The following is an 18,608-nucleotide window of genomic DNA, read 5'->3' as shown; positions in this document are numbered from 1 at the left end:
AGCGCGGCACCGCCCCACTCGGAGGAACTCGGAGGAAGGCCGTGCGTCTGGAGGCGACCCCTGCCGGCCCGGAGGCCACACAGCCGCCTAGCGGTTCACGGAGCTGTTCCACACCCAGGCTGGGTACTCCACCGCCGGGTTCACCTGCTCCACCTATGGGCTGCTACCCCGCGGGAGCCATTTCCCAGGCTAAATTGATTCCAGTCCGTTCAATCCCTGCAAGTCCTAGCTGGCCTGGGAACAGGTCACGGCCTGGAAAGAAAAAAGGAGAGTGTTGGCAGTGTCAGAAAAACTGTTGGCATACCTCTTCAGGGCATTTAATTACTCTTCTCCCAGGAGTCTGGTCAACGTTTTGTTCTGGGCTTTTATTACCAAATTCAACATATCCAATTCACCCCTATATTGGGTGCTACCACTAGAAGAGAGTCCTAGTTTCCATGAAAAGTAGAACTAAGAATCCTTTATCCTAAACCACTTTGTAAAAGAGTTTTAAAGACATTTTCTTTTCCAAGTCTATCAAAACCCCGGTGAGAATTTGATCATTCTAATGTTTTTATTTTAACTGTATGCTGCACACACCATATTAGTGGAATACCCTGCACTCTAAAACTTACAGTAGGAAGAAAAACTTCGAAGTAAACAATACAATGCAAAATAAGTTATAGAAGCACTTACAGACACTTTGGAAGGAATGATTATGGAGACAGGAGGAAGAAAGATATAGTAAAGATCTCTGAGTTATCTTTTCAAAGATTAATAGGAGTTCCCAGGTAGAAAAGTCGGGGGGGGTGCCTTTTAGTGCTAGCCAAATATGCAAAATTTCAAGGGTGACTTAGAAAAGATATAGCCAGAGAGGTGCTATTCTCCCACTTCCTTGTTTCCCCCTTTCTTCCACCCCTGCCCCCAGCAAAAAAAAAAAAAAAAATATATATATATATATATGTGTGTGTGTGTGTGTGTGTGTGTATATAAACATCTCGGTGTTTAAAACAAGGAATAAGACCAGGTTTGTGTTCCATGTTTTATCCCTAAAACTGTGATTTAGGACTTAGAATCTAGTGCGGAGTGGGAGAGAGGAAGCAAAGAAAGAATACGTAAAACAAGCAAAAACAAAATAAGTAAACACCATATTAATGTTACTGGAGCTCTGTTCTTCCCGCCGACACAGTAAAGGATTGAAGATCAGCGAAACGAAATAGACGAGTAAAAGTTTTATTTACATTCTCAAGGGAGAGAAGGGGCGCTGCCGATGATAGCAAAGCGGGGACCCTTGCCTCTCAGGTCTGGAGACTTAAATGTAAAGCAGTGAGTGCCAGCCAAGGTTTTGTATGCTTTCCGGGAGTGCAGTCCCTAACTTGATTGATGGGTCCTGGGGTGGGGAGCGAGGAAACAGCAATGTTGATTCAGGTTAATTATTATGTAAGTATAGGTTATCTGGGGTCCTGGCAAAGGCTGTCAGTGCGCATGCTTTAAGCGGGACATTTCTCTTGTGGCTCCTAGCTTCTTGCTGTTTCTTCTGCTAGACTATGATAAAGTCAGCAGTTAAGCCGCAATCGACCACCCTGACTGCCCCACCTCTCCCTCTCGGCCGCAAATTCCTGATACCTAGCATTACCTGTTGGAAGAAAACAGGCTGTTGAGATTAATTCGGTCTCGAGGACAGGGGTAATTTCCCGGAGTAATGCTGAATATTAAACTTTAAAATATCACAGGAACTGGACACTGAACTTTTTCGGAACACTAGTAAATCATACACATATTCTCTGGCCTTGCCGGATAGCTGAAGAACGCGTGGAGCCAAACCAACACGAGCCCGTGGGATTCTAAGCTTGAGCATCGGTTCTTCAGCAAGTCAATTAAGATGCCACGTTTACCTTTCAACCAGCATCCAGGCCTACTTACATGTCAGCTTTTTCGCATACATTCCAATTTTTTAATCTTTCAGTAGTCTTAATTCATATAAGGTGCCTAAAACCTCATAGAAAGAGTTTCCCCACCCCCCCCCCCCCCCCCCGCGCCCGTACTCCAGGTTAAGGATCTACCCACTTTAATATGGCGGAGACTGAGCCTGCGCAGTACGAACAAAGGAGGACCCTTCCAATTTCTGGCAAAACAGTTAACATTCCCATCTTCCGGTGCGGAAGGCTATACCATTCTCATATTTAATAACTTTTTTGTCATAATTCACACATGTTACTTTCCAAGATAATAAGTCCTCCTCTACGCTACAAGAAGACTCCACTGTCTCTATCTATTGTGTAAGTGCTAATTACATGTTCGAGCCTGTGAAGGGCCCCGCCATCCCGGAATGGTCTGCACCAACTTCACCTCCGGTTCCAGGTGTCATGGCTGCCTCGAGAGGCTAGTACGAATTTGCACCCGTGGTGCGGGGTCCGAAGCCCACACCCGGAAATCCAGCGAGGTAAAGTTGCAGCTTGGTTGTGGAGGCGACAGCTTCTCGGTTTCCTGGAGATGGCGACGTCCGGGAGTTGTATGGCGCAGAAAACCTGGGAATTGGCCAATAACATGCAGGAAGCCCAGAGCATCGATGAAATCTACAAATACGACAAGAAACAGCAGCAAGAAATCCTGGCGGCGAAGCCCTGGACTAAGGAGTGAGGAGGTCCCTGGCGAGATGCAGGGGAGGGAAGGGGCGGCGGGAGTTTAGGAGACCCAGAGGGAGTGGGAATTGAATGGGGTGGAGACCTTGGTTTTTCATGAACAGGGAGTAGAAAGAATATGCAATTGAAAACTTCTGGTCTTTTATTCCCACGACTAGAGCCTAAGCCCCACCACTGGGGCTTTCTTCGTCTCCCCTTTCTGTTTAACACTTTTGTCTCCGAAGGATGGAAGAGGAAAACGGCAAGCAGTGATTTGGGGTGTCCCTTCTGAACATCCGTATTTGTAATATATGCGACACACTGCCTTGAACTTTATGTCAATATATACCTTGTTGGGACCTTCACCTTATCCCAGACTGTGGAGACAGCAGCTGTCTTCAGAAATTGAGCCAGCCTAAGGGTCTCTAACTATTAGCCATCTTTTAAAGATCTATAATCCTTTGATTGCTGGTCGTTATTTCAGAAACACACGAGGGTCTCCCCCGTCTCCCAAAATGTTACTCCACGAGTTCACAAAAGCTAAAGGTCATATCGATAGAACTTAAGGCTTTTTGCACCTTAGCAAAATCCCTGTGGGAGTGATGACAAGTTAAGGATTCTTTCACCTGAGAGCAGATTTTCTTAGGAAGAGAGTAAAAAGCACAGTCTCTCTAATGGAGAGAGAGAAAAGAGAGCCATGGTCACCATACAAAAAACATACTTCATCTGTCTCACAGTTTTTTACAAGGCAAACTTTAACGGTCAGTATTCAGATCCAGTAATGTTTATTGAATACCTAATATGGGCTGAGCACAGAGCTGGAAATTTCCATGTCATTTAATCTTCATGACAACCCGGTACTGTATTTTCATTCTTTTGCAAATAAGAAAATAAGCAAATACAATAAGGAACTTATTTCATGATCACAGAGGCAAAAAACTCCTAAGTGACCAATCGTCAGGCCTAAGATCAAATCTCACTATTGTCACTAGTTGATTGGCCCTAGGAAATTTACTTATCCATCTTTATCTTTTTATTTGTGAAATGGAAATAAGACCATTGGTGATGTCATGAAGATTAGATAAGGTAACATATAAAAAGGATGTACTAGATAAAGTAATATAAAAAAGGATGTCTAGAATGTATGTAAGAAGAGCACAGTAACTGTTTTTTTCCTTTTCCCCAGTAAATGGAGGAGCCAAGATTTTCATTCATATCTTGGTTCCCAAAAGCAAGTCTCCATGTCTTCAATTTATAATTGAAACCTGTGGACAGACATCTTAAAAAGGCTTCTCAGAAACATTGACTGACCACTCTATACAGATTGGTTAGTTTGCCTGGTTGTCTGCTTTCTTCTATAGCAGGCTATGCATTTTAGGTTGATACAGCCAATTAGATATTTGGAAGCTGCCAGCTTGCCTCACTGTCTGATTATAGCTCTACTTGTACTCATCTTAGCTGTCTGGGGCTGTATCAGTGAGATGGAAAATATAATTTTATTCAAGAGCAGTTTACTCACATCCACAGAATAACAAACTAAAATAATGATTATAGTAGAACTAAAGATATTAGGGTTGCATTTTTAATTTTGAGGCTGATACCATAGAAGTTGAGTATGTGTCAGGCACTAAGCTAAGTGCTTTTCATACATTACTTCATTTTAGTTTATTTCCTCCTGACAACTCTGTGAAATGTCCTATTTTCAGATGAGAATACTGGGGCACAGATATTAAGTGGTTATTTCAAGGGCACAGCTAGGACCTGGCAGTGCAAGGATGCAAACCTTGGCAGATGGATGTCAGAACCCACATTCTTAACCATGAGGCCAGAGGTTAGGACTGAGAATAGTTAGGTACAACCATCCAACCACAATCACAGTCAGAGTTGGTAATTCCAAAATTAAGAAGAAAAAGTCTTCTGAACTGGTCATGTACTTACCTCTTTTCTACTTGAGCAGTATATTCTAAAAAACTATCTCATACTCTTTCTTCCCCTAAGGGGAAATATTTGGCAGGACTCTGACATGTTTATCATTTCTATCCCCCTGCAGACTCTTTCCTTTTCTACTTTTTTCTTTCCCACATTCTACACTTTCTCCCCCTTCTACCATTATAAATTTCTTTGATACTCATTATCTTCACACACAGTCTTGAAATTGTACTTTATATAAGAAAGTTAATTACACCATGCTTTTGTTTTGTAGTCACCATTACTTTAAGTACTGCAAAATCTCAGCATTGGCTCTACTGAAAATGGTGATGCACGCCAGATCAGGAGGCAACTTGGAAGTGATGGGCTTGATGCTGGGAAAGGTGGATGGTGAAACAATGATCATTATGGACAGTTTTGCTTTGCCTGTAGAGGGCACTGAAACCCGAGTAAATGCTCAGGCTGCCGCATATGAGTACATGGCTGCATACATAGAAAATGCCAAACAGGTAAAAATGTTGTTCCTTTAAGTTTAGTTACTGCAGATAAAAGAGTCTTGTGGTGACTTTTGACTTTCTATACTTAAAGCTATCCTCTTTACATTAAGTTTATGTTTTAAGTTATTTTTCAATAATTCTATATAAAATGTATATATTAGCATAAATTTTTAACATAAATCCTCACACTTGAGAGAGTAGATCTTAAAAGTTTTTATCACAAGAAATAAATAACTGTGGTGATAGATTTTAATTGACACTTATTGTGATCAATTCCCAATTTATACATATCAAATCACTACATTGTATACCTGAACTAATATAGTGTTATATGTCAATTATATCCAAATAAAATTTTTTTAAATCTCATACTCATTATCAGATGTGTGTTTAAAACCCAAAACTTCAGAAGTAACCTAAAATTACTGAATATAAAATTGATTCAATAAATTATGGTATAGCCATACAATGAACTGCCAACCAGTAGTTATATATAATATGAAACAAACCCCAGAATATTTTCAGTGAAGAAGCAAAGTGTAGAATACTATATGTGGTATGCCATCAGGTTTGCTTTTAATTAATCTACATATGTGCAAAGAACATCTCTGGACAATACTATATAAGCAGCTGGGTATAGTAGTAATATCTGGCCTGAGAAACTGGATAATTGGGGGGAAAGAGGTAGGAAGGAGACTGAATAACCTTTATATCTTGTTAATTTTGTGCTTTGGGCATGTGTTATCTATTCAACATCTTTTTTTACTTGAAAGCAGCATATTCTATGAATTATTCTGCATACTACTTATTTTACTATAATGCTATATAAACAGACCATAAGTGTTTCTAAGATTAAACAGGAACCTCAAGCTCCCTTGCCCTCTTCATTTGTTAGGTTGGCCGCCTTGAAAATGCAATTGGCTGGTATCATAGCCACCCTGGCTATGGCTGCTGGCTTTCTGGGATTGATGTTAGTACTCAGATGCTCAATCAGCAGTTCCAGGAACCATTCGTAGCAGTGGTGGTAAGTATTTTTACAAACAATTATAATTAAGTTCTTCATAAAGATTACTAAAGCTGGTGTTCATTGAGAAGTAAAACAAGCATGGTAAGAACAAGGCTCTGTTGTCAGTTTGCCTACGTTTGAATCTGAATTTTACCTCTTAGAAATTGGGACTTTCAAACAAATTACTGAACCTCTCAGTGTCTCTCCCCCCACTCTGTAAAATGAAGATGATCCCGGCACCTGTGTCTCAGTTCCCTGCACACTGTAGGCATTGAGTCAATGTTGAATGAATTGAGTAAATCAGGAATTGCTAAAGCAGCCCTTGCTATGTTCAGTGTTCTAGATGCAATCCAGGCTACTATGAGGAAGGTAGAAATTGTTCATCTATTAAAAGAAAAAAAAATTTTTTGAAAAAGAGGAGCAAATATTCTGATAGTATTCTTAAATAGTATAATAACTAGATCTAATCTCTAAAGTAACTGAGACATTGCTATACTTAGCACTTTGTTGAACTTTTACAGATTTTTAATTTGGTTTATTCCTATTATTTGGTTATTTTAATTGTATGTCTATTGTGTTATATGTACATATGTATTTCTAGATTTATAATGTTTAAACAAATGGAAGTATATAAAGATTCTGTCATCAGCAGATATTAAATATATTTTATTGTAGATTGACCCAACAAGAACAATATCTGCAGGGAAAGTGAATCTTGGAGCCTTTAGGACATACCCAAAGGTAATTTTTGAAATTACAAGTCCATATAACTTTTTAAATTCCAAATATTTGACTTATTTTTTAAGATGTGTTATAGTTAACAAAAATGGAGATCACGTGGAGGGTTCGCAACAGGGGAGTGGGAAGAGGAGAGAGGGAGAGAAGTTACGGAGAATAAATAGCATAGATGGTAGGTAGAAAATAGACAGGGGGAGGGCAAGAATAGTATGGGAAATGTAGAAGCTAAAGAACTTATGACACATGGACATGAACTAAAGGGGGGGAATGTGGGTGGGAGAGAGTGTGCAGGGTGGAGAGGAATGAAGGGGGGGAATGGGACAACTGTAATAGCATAATCAATAAAATATATTTTAAAAAGATGTATTATGGTTAGTGTCTTGTCTTGTTCTAAGACAATTTAATAACACTTTTAAAATAGCAGGCAAATTGTCTTTAGCACTAGTTGTCCTTAGCAGAAAACAATACATTTGTGTTTATATAGTTAATTTCATTGGAAAAGCAGTCTCCATTTGTTAATGAGTATGTGTGTGTCCGTGGTATTCTAACAGGTACTAGAGAAATAAGCTACATATATCTTTTTCCTTCCCTGCTAAAATAGTTATTAGCACAAGTGTACCTCACCAAAGAACAAGAAAAATAAATGTAGAGCAAATCCAGTTTTCCACCCCATCTGGAATTGACAGACAATATAAATAATATACATTGTAGAATGTTTAGGTTCAATATTTGGCTCCCCAAAATTAATGTTTCTATAAATATAAAGCTACATGTAAAACATTGTTTTTCCTTTGATTTGCTTTGTTTAATTTTCTATTTTCTTCATTTTTATTTAGGGCTACAAACCTCCTGATGAAGGACCTTCTGAGTACCAGACTATCCCACTTAATAAAATAGAAGACTTTGGTGTACACTGCAAACAGTAAGTAATTTAAAAATGTATGTACCCTGGCTGGTTGTAGCTCAGTGGATTGAGCGTGGGCCTGTGAACCTTGAGGTTGCTGGTTGATTCCCAGTCAGGGCACATCCCTGGGTTGCAGGCTGGGTCCCTAGTGGGGGGCTGTTGGTAGGCAACCACACATTGATGTTTCTCTCTATCTCTTTCTCCTTGCCTTCCCCATCTCTAAAAATAAATAAATAAAATCTTATTGAAAAAAAAATGTATCTGATGCCAGAGTCATAAGAAACCCAAGATATACAGGCCAAGCCCCTTACAGACAAGAATAAAAGGTTCAGGCAAATTCCTTTCATAATACCTTTTGAAATAGTGGTAAGAATGTACAAATTTAGAATAATGTTTGAATTTTTATTAATAATTGTTTTAATCTAATGTATTTTTCTTTCACACAATCATAAACATTTTATCAATATACAAGATATGTAGTCCAATATATAAGATATTAACAGTTGAAAAAAATTGTAATCAGGACCAGCCTAACACTAGCCTATCTGCAACCTAAAGTACCCAGGTTTCGCTAAGTAAAAATTCTTAACATTTTCACTCCAAAAGTTAAAGAAACCATACTGAAAACCTGTGAATTGCATACTTCTTTAACGTAGTGAATCTTATGAACCTTATGATATGAGTTACATCTCAGTTTTTTAAAGTGTTAAGAGAAACCAATGAGGGCAGTTTTCTCCACCTTCTAAATGTATCTTGCCACCTTTCATTATCTTGTCCCAAGCCACCTGGAGCCTGAATCAGAGTGTTAGCCTTCTAACCAGTCTTCCTGCTTCTGCCTTTTAGCCCTTTAGGTCTTTTGTCCACCAAGTTGATTCTGCTAAAGCCCACCCTATCTAAAATAGCATCTTCCTGTCGTTCTGTGTTCCTTTTCCCTCTTTATTTTGCTTAGCACTTGACACCAACTGATAGGTTTTTACTTCCTTGTTGTCAGCTGCATTAGAAAGTGAACTTCATGAAAGTAGAATTGATTTTCTGTTGTATCCTAACATTTGAAGTAGAACATGGCACATAGAGGGATCAGCAACCTCCAAAAAAAGTGTTGCTTAAATGATTATCTAGTATCCCCTTTACTCCATACTTCATATCCCCACTTCAAGGGATACCTGGACTGCTCATGTGCTACGACCACTCTTATTTTTCTGTTTAGAAATTCTTATTCAGGAACTACTATAAAGGACACATGGACAAAACCAAGGGGGAGGATGGAAGCAAGGGAGGGCGGTGGTTTGGCTGGGGTGGGGAGGAGTTGTGGGGCGAAATGCAGACAACTGTAATTAAACAATAAAATAATTTTTTAAAAGTTCTTAGAAAATTCCAGAATTTCTAAAATCGAGGTTTTAAATATAAGCGGTTTTCAGTCATCCTCGAGATAGGTCTGAATAAAAAAAATCCACTTTATTTTTCAGTTAAAGGTTTAGGATTAATCACTTAATTTACCCTATCGAGAAGAATTTAAGACATTCCCATATGAGAGAATGGCTCCTGGGCACAGAAACACCTTTGTTGTGATAATTGCATTTTCAGAATAACCAAGTCAGTTTTTTCTTTTATTTATACTGAGTTGTAGTGGTAAAAGCTTATACTTTTAACACCTACTCTACTTTTTTTCATCACTACCAGCAGCTTTTGAAACAAAAAAGACAGCAGCAGGCTATGCTTTCTGTATCCAAACAAGGCTACATTTCCTGTTTTACTGAAATAGGAGCCTACCAGAGAGGAATGGCCACTTTCTAGCTACCTAGAATTTTGAATCTGAAATTGCTTGCATATTCAAAGATGTACTCTTACCTAGTTTATCCTTTTTCACAAGGCAAATAAGTGTCTTAATTTATTTTTATTTCAAAATGATTTGAAATACTGCCAAATTGAAAGAGCAGCGTTCTGTGCAGGTTGGATATAGAGCCATTTTGTGAAATATTTGCTCATGAGCTACTATTTACAGTTTATGTTGACCTTTCTTTTTTCTTTCCTACCTTAAAGTCTGCTTTAAACATAGAATCTAATGTAGATATTAATATTTTTAACTTCGAAGAATCTTAGTGAAAATAAGAGTTTCTTAATTATCTTGCATGTTACCAGTGTTTTACAAGCATATAGTTTAAAAAGTAAAATGGTTCCACGAAACTTGCTATGAAGAACAAGTCTTGTACTCTTCCCTTTCCCACCCCCCAGACACAGTCATTTAAACTGTTACAGTTACTACTTTAAGCATTTACCCGAATACCTTTAAACAGCATGCTGATAGTGATGCTTCTTGATTTTCAGTTCTAGGCAGGATCTGTTACTGACTTATACAGAAGGTGAGGATTAGCTCCATGAATTGTTTCAAATGTTCTTGTTTTCAACTCAGCTACTCAAAAAAAATATATATTGTATCAACCTGAGGAATTAAAACAGAAATTACATTAAGGTGATCCACCTTAAAAATCATAAAAATCTATTTAGAGCCTCAAATTTGAGTGCCCTTATATAAATCTAAATATCTGTTGCAGTACCCACCCTCTCATCCAGCAATTTTCAACAGGTGTGCCACAAGAATTTTTAAAACCTGCAGTACCTGCCTGTTTTAGTCAAAGGTACTGACTTCATGTCCCTTAGATTGTCAAATGAAAAATGACAACAGCCAGCACAATAGCTATTGAATGAATCAAAATTACATATTTTTCTTCCAGATTGGCAAAAAATACATTTTTTATGTGTTCAGAATTTTAATAACTAGTTTACATGTGCCATGAGATGAAAAGGTTGGGAATCCCTGCCCTGGTCTCTTTTTTTCATCAGGGATCAGAAGTGCCTGTCCCCTTTCCACACCTGACCCTCACTCTTGGGGCCTCGCTGCCTAAATACTCTCATAAATGCCTACACTCTGGATGTAAAAATAAAGACCAGAACATTTTTGGTAATAAACATAACTTTTCATAGCCTATCTCTGCCACTTACTTGCTATGTGGCTTTAAGCAAGGTCTTCACTCTCAGTCTGTTTCCTTGTCTGTAGAATGGGAAAAAAATAAATCCTTCCTATATGATTAGAAGGAAGATAAATGAGAATGCATGGAAAGTACCTAAGACATAACAGGTGCTCAAGAAAAACGCTGTTCCTCTTCCGAATTTTACTAGCTGTGTCCTTCTAGAAATGCACAGATAACTGTGAAAACACCTTCACTTTATTCTGATGTCATTAAATTCTCATCCTTTTTTATTTCTTCACTCCTAAACTTAACCGACAAGCATTTTTGTTCTGTTCATGTGTCATGGTCTTTTGTACCACTCACTTGAGCCTGTACCTTTACCCCTTCACGCCTGCCCTGCTGCATGGCATCCTTTGTGGGATCCATGCCCCCAGTTTCTCCCCTCTATACATCCTGCTACAGCCAGCTTTCTAAAGCCCTCTTTGGCCATGTCACTGGTCTGCTCAAACACCTTCCATGAGTCCCAAATACCTAAAAGATAAAGGTTAAATTTCTTAGCCTTTTATGTAATATTCTGTACCAACTAGACCCCAACAGTTTTCTAGGTTTTCCTCATGTAATTCTGCTCTTGCTGAATTGTCCATGGCTATCCTTTTCTTGAATCAATGCTCTCTGCCTGATGCCCTCCTTGCTCTCGAGATCCCCACACCATAAACTCATGTAGGGGTCACTCTAATCCTGTTTTCTCCCTGCAGCTTCTCAGGCAGTCTGTTGACACTAAAAGCACTCATTATTTCTAACAGTTAATTCGTAGGTGATTGATTTTATATATGCACTATAATAGTATCACATACTGTTATTCAGTATATGTCATCTAACTGGTTGTGGATTCATACCACATCTTCTGTATAAATGGTAAGCTTGTTAAGATAAAGAACTCCCTTGTGTTTCTGTGTATCCATTGATGTACAGAACCTAGACATTTAAATATTTAGTACTTGAAAAAAGTATGTTTTTCAGACATTTAAGCAAAATTTCTTTGCTATAACTGATTATAAGTTAGATACCTTTGGGAGTAATAGTAATTTTTTTAGGTGCTTTAAGGACCTACTTTATACCTTACTTTTCCAAAAAGCAGTAGCTCCTAATTAGGGGATTAGAATGGGGAGAACAGGACATCCACATGTCATATGCAGTATTTTTAAAAGCCTACAAAAACACTTGACCCTAGGCAGGCAGTTCGTGAAGCTTATGTGCTATTGTCTAAAACTAATAAATACTCATATCATGGATAATTGTGTTATTCAGAAATTCAGATTGGTTGTTGATGACTTCTTGGAAATTTCTGGGCGCTACAGAGGGAGAAAATACAACACCAGAAAGTTTAGCAAGTAGATTTTTTAAACCATGACCCTGAAAAGTAAAGAAACCATGGTTACCTGTTGTTCTCTTGGACTAAAAAGTTAAATTTGGCTATAACTTTTATATGATGTGGTTGAATTTTTTTATTTATTTAATTTGTACTTTTGTTTCATAGATATTATGCCTTAGAAGTCTCATATTTCAAATCCTCTTTGGATCGCAAATTGCTTGAGCTTTTATGGAATAAATACTGGGTTAATACGCTGAGCTCCTCTAGCTTGCTTACTGTAAGTACTCTGCTTCCAAGGAATGCATTTGAATTTTATCTAAGTTACATAAGATGTTTAATAATTTAAATTCTTTTTCATGGAATGACTATACCTGACTTGGCCAACACATCAGGGCTGGGGTCGGATTCTGCCTGACCAGAGCTTGATTGGGATAATAGGCCAAGCAGAGATCTGCGTCATGTACTCTTGAGACCAAGTCTAAATGGCAAGCACAGTGCCCAAATGAAGGTGATATCTACTTCTGCCTCAGAGACTTACAGAGAGAAAATACAAATACTGTTTTTTTGTTGTGCTTGGTATTTCAGGTAGGACCCTAGTTACAAGTGACAGGAGACCCAACCAAACTGACTTAAAGAGAATCGTATAAGCTGCAAAGTTCAGGAGTAAAGCTTATTAGTGTAGCCTCAGCTAAGTTTGCATTCAAACAATATTGTGAGGTCTTGATCCTTCTCTCACAGCTTAGATTTTATGTCATTTGGCTTCAGTTCCAGGCTTCATGTGAAAGGAAGATGGCAATTAGCTTCAGACTTCGTAGCCTCTCAGTGTCACATTCAAAAGGGAAGATCAAGATACACACACCTTTCCCTTTCTGTCTTTCTGCCTCTCTCCCTTTCTCCCCAAGGTGAAGCCTTATTGTGTCTGAGCTTTGCTTAAGTCACATGCCCATGCTTACACCTGATCTGGGCCAAGGCAAGTGTTTGACTACTGAGCAGGAGTAGAAGAAACCCTTTCAGGAGTACATGGACAGAGGATGGGGAATCAGAATAGCATTACCTTAAAGCAGCAGATGCCAGGCCAAAAAGAAAAAAGTCATTAAAACCTGATATAATTAGGATATTTATTTAACAAACTTCTATGTATTCTATCTAGAGCTTAGCCAGGAATATAGTATTTATGTTTGGTTGGTTGGTATGTATTTTGTTTTAACTTTTTTTAAAAGTGGCCACTTCATACAGTACAGTTTAGCATAATGGTTAGAACCACAAAATTTGGAATAAAATTAACTCAGTTCATGTAACTGTACCACTTTACTGGCTGTTTGTGACCTTCAGAAAATTTTTTAATGTGACCAAGCCTTTCTTGGGCTCTATGGTAATACTACCTCCATCATTAACTACATTGAGAATCAGTGAAATACTTTATATAAAGCAGTTAGCAAAGTGCCTGGCATATAATAAAGCCTCAATACATTTTGTTGTTGTTGTTGTTGTTTGGTTCATTGTATTAAGGGGAAAAGCCCTTACTTGGACATATTTACTGGTACTTGAAACACAATTCTGAGAAGTTTTCTGTTCTTATTTTTTATTGTCAACAGTCAGAAGTAGCAAATGAGAAGGAAGGAAAATGATCATAACAGCAAACATTTATTAAGAGTTTCCTATCCTCCAGACACTGCTAAATGCTTTATATGTGTTGTTTCCTTAGAGGCAAGTGCACTCATAGCAGCCAGAAGTGACACATGATGGCAAGGGGAGAAAACACTAAGACCAGAGCAGCCTGAACCTTTTTGTAAAGGCAAACCTACCTACTCAGCCTATGGCTGTCCCTGTATTCCAGCACTGCATATATTGAGGACATTAATAATCAAGAAAAGGTTAAACTATATTTCTTCCTTTCTTACAGTTTTATATGTAGTTCATTGCAGCATTTTAAGTAAAAAATACATAAATATATATTCAACTCATCTCCTTTCCCAGCTAAAGCATGTAACCTAAAAGCTACCAGGAAAAAAAGTAATTTTCTGATTTAAAAAATTAGTTCCCTATATTTATTCTCTATGTGTCTGAAATGTAATTGATGTCATTTTATTTCATTTTAACAGTATAACTTTTTCTGCCATCCTACATTTTCATGGCATGAACTAAATCTTCCAAATATAAAGTGGTCTAGAAACCCTTATAAACCTTAGGGTTTTCTCATAATTGTGTGTGTGGTGGGGGATGGAGGGTGGAGTTGGTGGTGATATTGGTACCCTAAGCCATTTAGATCCAAAGTGAATATAATCACACGTTTAAAAAATACAAGTTTGTAAAATCATCAAAAAGCTAGTAGCATTTTATTCTTATATATTCATTTGTTTGTTTATTTATTTATTTTTACCTTGTTTAAAACTAGCCCATGTGCTATAGAGCAGACTATAAGTACTGTGAGGCCAGCTTCAGTATTACTTTTCCTCCTTTTAAGCAATCAGCAAGCCTGGTATTCAGATCCAATGGGAAAGGGAACTGGAGGTTGAGCTGATAGTATTTTATAGGGCCCTCTGTAGTAACTGTGATGACAGCAAGTAACTTCTCATGTTTGGTGATTGAACTGTGTTTCTCGTACACCATCCTATACACTAAGCAAATAGAATAATAACACACTGATTGTTGCCAAGTTGTTTGTTAAATCTTCATGCTCTTCTCTTGAAGTTATAGGAAAGAAATGGAATATATACTTTACAACTGATCTTTGTGAAAATTTGTTTTGTATTTCAGACACATTCTCAAAAAGATGTCCCACAGAAATCTTTTTAAAAATATTACAGTTACATGTAGATGTGTAACTATAAAAATTTTTCTTTCTGAAAAGTAAGAAATGTTGAAGGACAAAATGGTGTATACAAGGGTGGGTAAAAATAGGTTTACAGGTTTTGAGAACACAAAGCGCAAGGTTTATTTGCTCTTGTCGTAATCATAACCTGCTGTCTTCCATACATACAACTGCAAACCTACTTTTGCTCCTGCTTTTCCCCCCTCTGTGTGTATTCCAGCTTACCAAATATAGGTGCACATGTGAGCATATAGCAGTACTCTAACATAGAACCGTGGTTTTAGCTAGGTGGAGGAATTATATGTGTTTCTTTTCTCCCTTATATTACTCTATGTTTTCCAAATATTCTGCAGTAGTATTTTATAATCAGAACAGCTAAAACAGTGTTATTTTTTAAATATGTCATAAGTGCTGATTCTGGAAGTTCAACAAGAGCAAATAACAAAATGTCATCTTCCATCTACAGGATGTATTGCACAAGAGATGTTAAATGAATGTCCTTCTTTATATAAATGAGTTATTCCAAATAAAAGCAAAATTTAATTAAATTTTTAAAAAAAGAACAAATAGCAAAACTAGCTAATAATTATGAAGGCTTTGCCAGGTACCATGAACAGTCCTAAGAGCTTTATGTTTGTTATTTAATTTGATCTTCACAATAGCCTTAAGGTAGAAATTAATAGTCTTCATCCTCCATTTTCAAAAGAGTACTTAAAGGCACTCTGAAGGCCTCCCAGCTAATCTGTAGCAGAACCAGAACCTGGGCTCAAATCTGTGAAAGCTCATTATAATAAATACTGGATTTCAGCAAAGGAGAAATTTCAAATCTAATCTTGAAATTATAAAAGGGTGAAAAACTATCTACTTGCACTGCTTGAACTTTGGAGTTAGTTTTTGCAAGTTTCATTTGACTTTTTAATTCATTCACTATTCACTTAGACTTCATGGTGGAATTCCTTATAAATGCCATATTCTATATTGAATAAAACTAATTTACATTAAAAATGTCTAATAGTAGGCTTGTATAGTATACTGACACAATAACATTTTCCCTATAGAATGCAGACTATACCACTGGCCAGGTCTTTGATTTGTCTGAAAAATTAGAACAGTCAGAAGCCCAGCTGGGACGAGGGAGTTTCATGTTGGGTTTAGAAACGCACGACCGAAAGTCAGAAGATAAACTTGCCAAAGCTACACGAGACAGGTAAGAGCAAATCTATTCCTGCCCCTCTTTTTTGTTTCAATATTTGCAAATAATAGCCCTGACTGATGTAGCTCAGTGAGTTGGGCATTGTCCCGCAAACCAAAAGGTGTCAGGTTCAATTCCAGTCAGGGCATATGCCTGGGTTGCAGGCCAGGTCCCCAGTTGGGGGCATATGGGAGGCAACCGATCGATGTTTTTCTCATACATCTATGTTTCTCTCCCTCTTTCCTTCCCTTCCCCTCTCTCTAAAATTAAATAAATAAAGTCTTTTTAAAAATTTGCAAATAATAATAGGATTCAAATTCCTTATGGTTTAACTTTTTTATAACTTAGAATGGCACCTGAATATTAACTTCTTGGGACCTTTAAGAGTTGTCAAGGGCTGATTTTAACTTTGAAAATTTAGTATACATTAGATAAGAACATTAAAGGCTTAAAGTCTAGTTAATGTTATGAAAAACTCTCAGTCATCTTTTCCAGGCTCAGCTAGAAAGTGTAACAAAGGAAACCAATCAGTCACTGAATTTTTTTTAAAAAAAAAGCTTCTGCAAAAGGATGTCCTAATCCATTCTACTGTTATCATTTTCTGGTGGATTAAAGTGGGATTTCTAAAATAGATCAAATTTTCAATTTTTTAAAAGTTTAAATCTAGCCCTGGCTGGCATAGCTCAGCGGATTGAGTGCGGGCTGCGAACCAAAGTGTCGCAGGTCCGATTCCCAGTCAGGGCACATGCCTGGGTTGCAGGCCATGACCCCCAGCAACCACACATTGATGTTTCTCTCTCTCTCTCTCTATCTCCCTACCTTCCCTCTCTAAAAAATAAATAAATAAAATAAAAATCTTTAAAAAAAAGTTAAAAAAAAAGTTTAAATCCCTAATCAGTACAGGAATGATTGTATCTCCCTTGTTATTCTTCTGAAATGATTTTTTATTTAGTATCCCAAATTTCACTAACAAGATTTGTTAGGAACAAACTTTGGATATGTTCTCTGATAACTTAGGATATAATTATGTGGCCCTTCAGATACATACAGGATTAGGAAGACTACCCTAAATAACATTTATTTTCACAAATATTTGAATTTTAATGTGATAATTAGGGACAGAGACGAAGGGGAAAGTATGTTGACATCTGTATAAACCTGAAACCTTGGTATCTATTTTAAGAAAAACTGGACTGGTGGGTGGGATGGAGAAAGGAGAAGGGAAGACAAAAGTGTATTAGAAGCAGAAGCCCTCTTGAGTTAGAATTACCTCATTACTTTGTTCTCCATGGATTTTTGGAAAGTATAGATAGAGCTAGCAACCTGGATACAAATTATGTTTTCCTTATATTAGGTCTCAGTTTTGGTACATGCTCTGAATGTGTGTTTTTCCTCATTCATCTCTATAAGTCTGTGATTTGTAATTTTATCTACATTTATACTTCAATTTCTTTTGAAGCAAAAATTTCACTATGGGAAAGCCTCCAATTACATAAGAAGAACAAAAGTAGTAGTTTAAAAGTAAAGAATTTTCCTTTTTTGTGTAACTTCATAAGAATTGTATCTTTTCTGAATACTGGTAGGTTTTTAGCATTTTGGAGAGTTGCTTTTTATTTTTTATCAATTCTAAAATGTAAGTCCAGCCCTGGCTGGTGTGGCTCAGTGGATTGAGTGCCGGCCTGCAAACCAAAGGGTTGCTGGTTCCATTCTCAGTCAGGGCACATGCCTGGGTTGTGGGCTAGGTCCCCAGTGGGAGGCACGTGAGAGGCAATGATACATTGGTGTTTCGCTCCCTCTCTTTCTCCTTTCCTTCTCCTCTCTCTAAAAATAAATAAAATCTTTAAAAATAAATAAAATAAAATGTAAGTCCACTCACTAACCTAACTTTGACGTCTAATTATTTGAAGGATGTTTGTGGTTATTTTAGGAAAAAAGCAGAAGATTCTTTAAAATCATTTAAAAAATTATTCTAAGTAATAAACAAGGACAGGAATAACAGATTTTAATGTAATACTGGAGTCAATATCATTATGAATTATGTATAATTTAGTGACCTTCTAGAACAGAACTTTTCCCAAAGCAGCTGATAAGTAACAAATTAACTTATGAATTATATCAAATTTTACTTTGTTACTCCTTGTGAAGATGCTCTTAAGTAGTGAAATGGTCAAAAGATATTCAGGAGGCTAAAAATAATGAGAGTAAAATGTACATTGATATGGTTTGGGGAGTATGAATAGAACTGAAAATCATTATTGGGAGTGCAAGTATGGAAATAGAAGGGACTTCTGTATTTGAAATAGTTTTCAGGTTGTATGACATTATGTGATGTGTTTTTTCTTTCCAGCTGTAAAACTACCATAGAAGCTATCCACGGATTGATGTCTCAGGTTATTAAGGATAAACTGTTTAATCAAATTAACATCTCTTAAACAATCCCTAAGTAGTACTTTTGCTTGAAAGCCAGTATGAGAAAAATACTCAAGTAACACTTTAAAACCAGTTACCAAAAATCTGCTTAGAAGTATAAGGTGCTCTGAAGTGTGCTGAACATATTAACATCCTGTAATAAAAGTCTTTGAAATCAAA

At 37.2% G+C, this 18,608-nt stretch overlaps 1 protein-coding gene and 1 pseudogene across 2 annotated transcripts; one reads left to right on the top strand and one right to left on the bottom strand.

Annotated features, from left to right (window-relative positions):
- Window positions 1-2,310: 2,310 nt before the first annotated feature.
- Window positions 2,311-18,608, top strand: COPS5 (COP9 signalosome subunit 5). Of its 2 annotated transcripts, none has more exons than XM_028533655.2 (8): window positions 2,311-2,615; window positions 4,804-5,038; window positions 5,922-6,050; window positions 6,708-6,773; window positions 7,607-7,692; window positions 12,181-12,292; window positions 15,886-16,034; window positions 18,367-18,598. In XM_028533655.2, exons 1-8 carry the CDS (start codon window positions 2,473-2,475, stop codon window positions 18,449-18,451), a joined length of 1,005 nt encoding a protein of 334 aa, XP_028389456.1. In that variant the 5' UTR covers window positions 2,311-2,472; the 3' UTR covers window positions 18,452-18,598. The 2 variants fall into 2 exon arrangements, with proteins under 2 accessions (XP_028389456.1, XP_028389457.1); XM_028533656.2 differs by having other exon boundaries at window positions 2,485-2,623; window positions 18,367-18,608.
- LOC114514898 lies at window positions 14,395-14,529 on the bottom strand (annotated as a pseudogene).

This window comes from Phyllostomus discolor, chromosome 7, assembly GCF_004126475.2.
Source record: "Phyllostomus discolor isolate MPI-MPIP mPhyDis1 chromosome 7, mPhyDis1.pri.v3, whole genome shotgun sequence".
NCBI classification, from domain to species: Eukaryota; Metazoa; Chordata; class Mammalia; order Chiroptera; family Phyllostomidae; genus Phyllostomus; species Phyllostomus discolor.
The sequence above is the reverse complement of the archived record's forward strand: the minus strand, read 5'-3'. Positions and strand labels throughout refer to the sequence as shown.

Bases quoted from the DNA above. Each gene is read 5' to 3' on its own strand.
- COPS5 (XM_028533655.2), top strand. From the start codon at position 2,473: ATGGCGACGTCCGGGAGTTGTATGGCGCAGAAAACCTGGGAATTGGCC. The intron at 2,616-4,803 runs GTGAGGAGGTCC...TTTGTTTTGTAG, and splicing joins GCGAAGCCCTGGACTAAGGA to TCACCATTACTTTAAGTACT. The intron at 7,693-12,180 runs GTAAGTAATTTA...TTTGTTTCATAG, and splicing joins TTTGGTGTACACTGCAAACA to ATATTATGCCTTAGAAGTCT.